Source organism: Lethenteron reissneri, chromosome 14 (genome assembly GCF_015708825.2).
Source record: "Lethenteron reissneri isolate LAM-NWPU_2019-01 chromosome 14, ASM1570882v1, whole genome shotgun sequence".
In the NCBI taxonomy this organism is placed as follows: domain Eukaryota; kingdom Metazoa; phylum Chordata; class Hyperoartia; order Petromyzontiformes; family Petromyzontidae; genus Lethenteron; species Lethenteron reissneri.
This window is the reverse complement of record NC_083792.1, coordinates 11,789,186-11,795,185: the sequence shown is the minus strand read 5'-3', so window position 1 is coordinate 11,795,185 and position 6,000 is coordinate 11,789,186. Positions and strand designations below refer to the sequence as shown.

The 6,000-nt window shown below is 50.6% G+C and overlaps 1 protein-coding gene across 2 annotated transcripts in view; it reads left to right on the top strand.

Moving 5' to 3' along the window:
* Nucleotides 1-4,321: 4,321 nt before the first annotated feature.
* Nucleotides 4,322-6,000, top strand: part of LOC133342394 (cysteine-rich motor neuron 1 protein-like) — a 71,330-nt gene continuing 69,651 nt past the window's right edge. Inside the window, exons 1-2 of one of the 2 annotated variants that reach the window (XM_061551541.1) lie at nt 4,322-4,413; nt 4,886-5,337. In XM_061551541.1, coding sequence (XP_061407525.1) covers nt 4,995-5,337 — 343 coding nt within the window. In that variant the 5' untranslated portion in view covers nt 4,322-4,413; nt 4,886-4,994. Of the gene's footprint in view, nt 5,338-6,000 lie in introns of both variants that reach the window. The other variant, XM_061551540.1, reaches the window with a different exon arrangement.

Below are 6,000 nucleotides of genomic sequence, written 5' to 3'. Positions count from 1 at the left end.
AACCCACGTGACATGGTGTGGGGAGCTGTCATCCAGCGGTACAATAACAAAGAGCTGTTTAAAACCCAATGTTGAAATAAAAATGTGGAATTCTATATATCTTACAGCGATGGCCATGATATTGTAGATAAGGCAACTTATATTCCAATTGCGCTGTCAGCATCATGTCGTGAGAAAAAGTTAACTGCCGAAATGTTTTAGCTAGCAGTGCACCACTGTGTGAACGAGCGCGGTTCTGTAAGCTGTCACAGACATCATTGCAACAAACCTCTTGACCTATACTCGGGGCACCCCTTGTGTATGCCCTGAAAACTGTTCTTTGCATGCCAAATAGAATATTTTCATTCTCCGAGCTAAAGAAAATAAGCCAAATTATGTTAAAAGACAAACGCAATTATATGGGTTTATTTTTTGTGTGTCCGGTAATTAATTGGCGACCCCCCCCGTTTTGTAAAGCGCGGTTTGTTGCCTGCATTCACACTCAGGGTGTCATCAGTGTCGGCTCATTGCTCTGCCGACTCAGTGAGTTACCAGCCTACGATTAGCACAATTGGCTACGTACGGTGCGAAAGAAGTTGAACACACATACATGCATACCGTCCACCTCGTCAGGTTGTTTAAAGCTGGACCAAAGCATTAGTGCAAGCGTTGGGGGGTTGGTTGAGAGGGGAATGAAAAAAAAAACCCAACCCAGCATAGAAATGTAGGCAATTGCTCACTGTACAATAATGTTATTTTATTTTCTTGCCAAGACCGCTTGTGCACACACCCTTGCAAAAAGCTTGTGCCTACAGACAACTCAAAGCAAAGGAAACAAAAAAAATATACTTAACATTTAAAAATACAGCAGCATTTCCTGTGGGATCGCGTTCGTGAAATTGAGTGTACTGTAGTGGAAAGATGCCTGATAGAGCATCCACCACAAGTCCTCCTGTCCCTGACTAAATATGGAGCCGTGCAAGCTTAACGAACTTGCTCTATTTATTATACAAATTAAAGAGGAATGTGCAGTTACTCTGCTCTCTTATAAATAGGGCGCACTTCCCCATTGAACCTCTCAAAAGCACACGCTTATGAGCAATTCCAAAACTGCACGCCCTGTTTCATATCGCTCCAAAGTCAACTTGATTAACTATGTAATTTTTGTAAAGTAAATTATGATGATAATATGCTGCTACTTGGTCAATCCACTGCTGGATGAAGGCTTCTCCGTGATGGGTGGGTTGTTAGACCGTACTTGATGTTGTTCAGGATGGGTTGATGAACACGGAGTGCCAAAAACTGGTTCAGATACCATATGCCGCTGATATTAGCTGTGGCCGCGATTCAAACTCAGGTCACGTGGTTCATGCCCGCAGTATGTGAACCGCTGTGCTACTGCTCCACCCCAGGATAGCATTAGCATTAAAACACGATTGCAATTCCATTGCTTTGCATGCATTATAATTAACGTGCGTTGCGAAATCATCTCACATTTAATGGGTCCCGATTTGTGCGGTAACTGCACTGCCCTGACCCCGGACAGCAATCTTCCTTGGAAACAGTCACACTTTAAATACGGCTCCTTCTTTTAGCTCAGTGGCGCGCAGGGTGCTGTGAGCAATTTTCCACTGACATTTAACCTCGACGTCTTCCCCCTCTGCGCTGCGAATAAACAAACAATTTTGACCGAGTTGCCCTGGAAAGAGACCCTGTGGCAGAAACTACTTGCAGACTCTACTGATCAAAGGGCCCGCATAGGCACGCAGATGTGTGCACCTTGTGTTAAGTGCCATGTGTGCAGGAACTTCATTTGCACCGTACATAGTCAACAGTGCTAATCGGCGGTGGACAATAAACTGAAGAAACTGACTTAACGGCATCAGAAAATCTACAGACCGATGCGCACATCCCCCTTCGTGAATGGAAACTTAGAGACGCAAGCCACAGTAGTGCGACTTGTGAACATGCAACCCAAAATATGGACCACACAGTAAGGCCACTGTCGCCTGCGTTCCTTCAATGGAGAAGGAGGAACATCAACACCACACGAACTCTAACGCCCGAAGCCTTCTCGTCGTGGCTAGCAGACCTCGGCATTGGCATTTAGCTTCTGAACATATCGCCAAGATGGGGCGGAGAGGATTTTTAAGCGTTGGGGAGACAGTCTTTAGCGAATGTCCTGAACGATTGTGTATGACATCACCTTGAATAAACGCAGACAGTTATTCTTCATTCCTGAACCAGGTGAGAACCTACCGAGTCCAAAAGTATTTCTTTTTAAAACGGAACCTGGAGATACAAGGTCAGATAAAGTAATACCACAATTGAACACAACATTTCATGAAAAGTGAACGTTTAATAACGTTGATAATTGTTTTTTTTACCCTTCTATCTGGCAACAAAACGGACACCTTTTTTACAAGGAGTCATGTTTGCATAGACCACAATACCTGCAGTCAAAATGCAAACAAAAAACATAACTCTGATAATGTGCACTGTCCCTGAAGTTGATTGGTCCACACCCGAGACAGCTTTCCTTAGAGCCAAGTCTCACATGGGTTGGACCAGATGACGCCATTATGACTGCAGGTATTGTGGTCTATGCAAACATGACTCCTTGTAAAAAAAGGTGTCAGTTTTGTTGCCAGATAGAAGGGTAAAAACCCAATTATCATATTTTTTACTGGCAAATGAGGTTCCAATGGTGTTTAATAACGTTGTGCATGTTGAACTTATTTGGTATTGTGCGTGGCCAACCGTGCGAATCGGAGGTGCGGGGGTAAAGACAACAAACTAAACACAACACGTCCTGAAATCTCATTGAATAAAGGCTGACCAAATATAATTCATTAGTGTACCAGGTGACATCCTACCGAGTCGAGAAGTCTTTTTTCTTTCAAACAGGACCCGGGTTACAAGGTTCAGATATGGTAATAATAAAATTGTAAGACATTTCATGAAATGTGAAAGTAAAATAATGTAACTTAGACAGAGGTTCGCCAACAAAGTGAGTTAACACAGACAGCAGAAATAAAAGCAACGATCAGAAACTGTATCAGATAGACGATATGAAAAGATTACATAGAGCGTGAATCATCTCAGGGCGCGAGTTGGATTATTGCATCGCAACACCACGAGTGTAAGGCGACTATACATTCCAGAGTCTTAATCCAGCAGCAGAATGATCATGGTTGCTGCTGCTGATGATGATGACACGGTGAATGCTGCATGCCGTGTGTTGCAAATACGATGAAGGCCGAAGCATTGTCATGCGCGACAATGATTGTTTTGGTGTCCCACGGTAAGATGCGATGAGCGGTGTGGAGCCGAGACGAGCCACTGACGACTCCATTGGCAGCGATGATCGCGAGACGACCGGGCACTGTGCAAGACGCATCACGACGCGTCCCATGCGTGTCGCACACGGACCGGTCGCTTAAATACAAAGCGGGCTCCAGGGCTCTGTTGGAATGAAACCGTCTTACACGCAAGTTTCGGCTGTAACTAGAGCACGGGTAACTCCATCTCGGATGTTACAACGGCGACTGTTTGGAAACACGGCTGTCCATTTTCCCCCTCCTTCTACTTCTTCCTCCTCCTCCTGCTGCCGCTCCCCGCCTCCCCCCTCCCTCCTTCCCGTTCCGACCCCCCTCCTCCACCTCCCTCTCCGCTGCAGCAAGCCCGGCTCAAACCGTGCCCAATCAGAGGGGCAAGTCTGCACGCACTCCATGAAAGGCAGGGAGGGAGGGAGGGAGGGCGGGCGGGAGGAGCGGTGGGACAAGCGGGGAGTGAAGAGGCGAGGTTGGGCCACGAAAGTGAGCTTTGGGCTTGGCTGGCTGGGTGGGTGCTAACCGTGGGTGGGTGGGTGAGTGGGTGGGTGGGTGAGTGCATGTATGGGGTGGGTGGGTAGGTGGGCGGAATTATTCTAGGAGCGAGGAGGTGGTTACGCCTGTCAGAAAAAGTTAAGCGGCTTGAAGAGGAAGAGACGGAGGAGGTGGTAGGGTAGTTGTGGTCGTGGTGGTTAGAAGTCGCAAGTGGTTGTGGTAATGCTTGGTGGTTCATAGGGATAAAGGGTGGGTGGATGGGGGGAAGGTTTGAAAACTTCCCAGACCTGCTTAGTCGGGTTCCTTGAAGCAGCGGCGACCAAGTAAAAAAGCCAGGGCAGCCAGGGGCATTGCGTGCGCTGCTGCTGCTGCTGCCGCCCAGCTCGTCCGTGCGTGGCTTGCATGCAGAGCTCCGTGCACGTCGTAGCCTCCTGCTCCTCTTTGCTCATCTGAGCCTCTCATCATCTCCTCCTCCTCCTCCTTGCTGCAGCTGTTCGGGGCGGGCGGGCGGGGGGGGGCGGGCGGGGGAGCTGGAAACACAGGCGACTTCATAAACGAATTGATTTCTAAGCCCAGAAACAAAATCTAGGCGAGAAAAAAAAGAGTGGTGAGTTTTATCAGCCGATACGCCTTTTCTGTACACATACCGTATTGAACTATTGCAGAATTAACGACACTCTATTGTCGCTCATGTGACTTCTTTGGGGGCTTGCTTCGGCACGTGAAAGCTCTCTCGTCTTCACTGTCTATCTTTTGTCCTCTCTCCGTGCTCGGCACAACCAATATTGTCACCGCACATGACACGCTATTCACTCTCGACACATCAATCTACGACTTCTATCGCCATTCTCCCTTCGCACCCTGTGTTTGACACACACACGCACGCACGTGCCACGTGCAGTCTCCCTTGATCCAGTACTGCCACTACACGTGACACGCTATTGTCTCGACTCGCCAACCTATTGTTTCTCTCCGTCCTATTGTCTCTCTCGCTTATCGCGCGTGGCACAACACCGCCGTGTCTGCGCGTGACGGCGACTCTTGGTCAGCCCGCTGCGATCTCTGCGCGCCACTTCCAGACGGGACATTCGCCGAGAAGCCGCCAAAGCACGAGCTTCGTGGAACGCCCCGAACTCTGCGGGCTTGAGCAACGAAAACCGAGGATCGAATACATCCTCCGCGAACCAAATGGCAACTCAATCGCGCAACCGGGCTGCCTCCCACTCATCCCTCTCGTCCTCCTGGTACTGCTGTTGCTGCCTGCTGCAGCTGCTGCTGCTCGCGTCCGAGGGCCCGCGCAGCACGGCGGCTCTGACGTGTGTCTGCAACCGGGCGAGCTGCGTAGAGCCCCGGGGTTGCCGCGGCAGCGCCGTCCTCGATGTGTGCCGCTGCTGCCTCGTGTGCGCTCGGCAAGCCGGCGAGACGTGCGGCGGGACGTTCGCGCTGCACGGCACGTGCGACGGCGGGCTACGCTGCGTGGCGCCCGCCACCCCGAGCGCCGTCTTCGGCTTCGAGCCGGGCTACTGCCAGGGTAGGGTGACACGACCTGCGCCACTCGCACCTGGCGAACACGACGTGACGACGATTCACAAACCTCCCCCCACACACACCAACCCCCACCCCCCCCTGTGTAGCTTTTGACAGACTGTTGGGGCACACGGGTGGCCAGCACCACGCCTGGCCACCCCCTTGTCTCCCAGGTGCTGATTATTACACGACCATTCCACTCACACCTGGGGACACAAAGCCAAAGATCCATACACAACCCTCTCCATCTCCCCTATAGCCTTTGACAGACTGTTGGGGCACACGGGTGGGTGGGTGGGTGGCCAGCACCACGCCCGGCCACCCCCTTGTCTCCGAGCTGCTGATTATTGTTTAAATATGATGGCGCTTTGAGGGGCAGATATTGTGCCAGAAATGCACCACGTGTCTAAGCAAACATAACATTGACTTGACCGATGTTTAGAGCACGGGACACGCACGCACACACACAATGCACACGCACTCCACCTGTAGGCACTGTCTACAGGTGCTGATCACACCTGCATGCGAATCGACCCATCTTGGCACACCTTGACATGCAGCCTCTATGCACCTCCACGCACCGTGCACCTGGACAAAACTGCAGACGCAAATACGCACACAGACACACCTTTACACACCTGTGTGCACCACCACGTGCAATGCACTG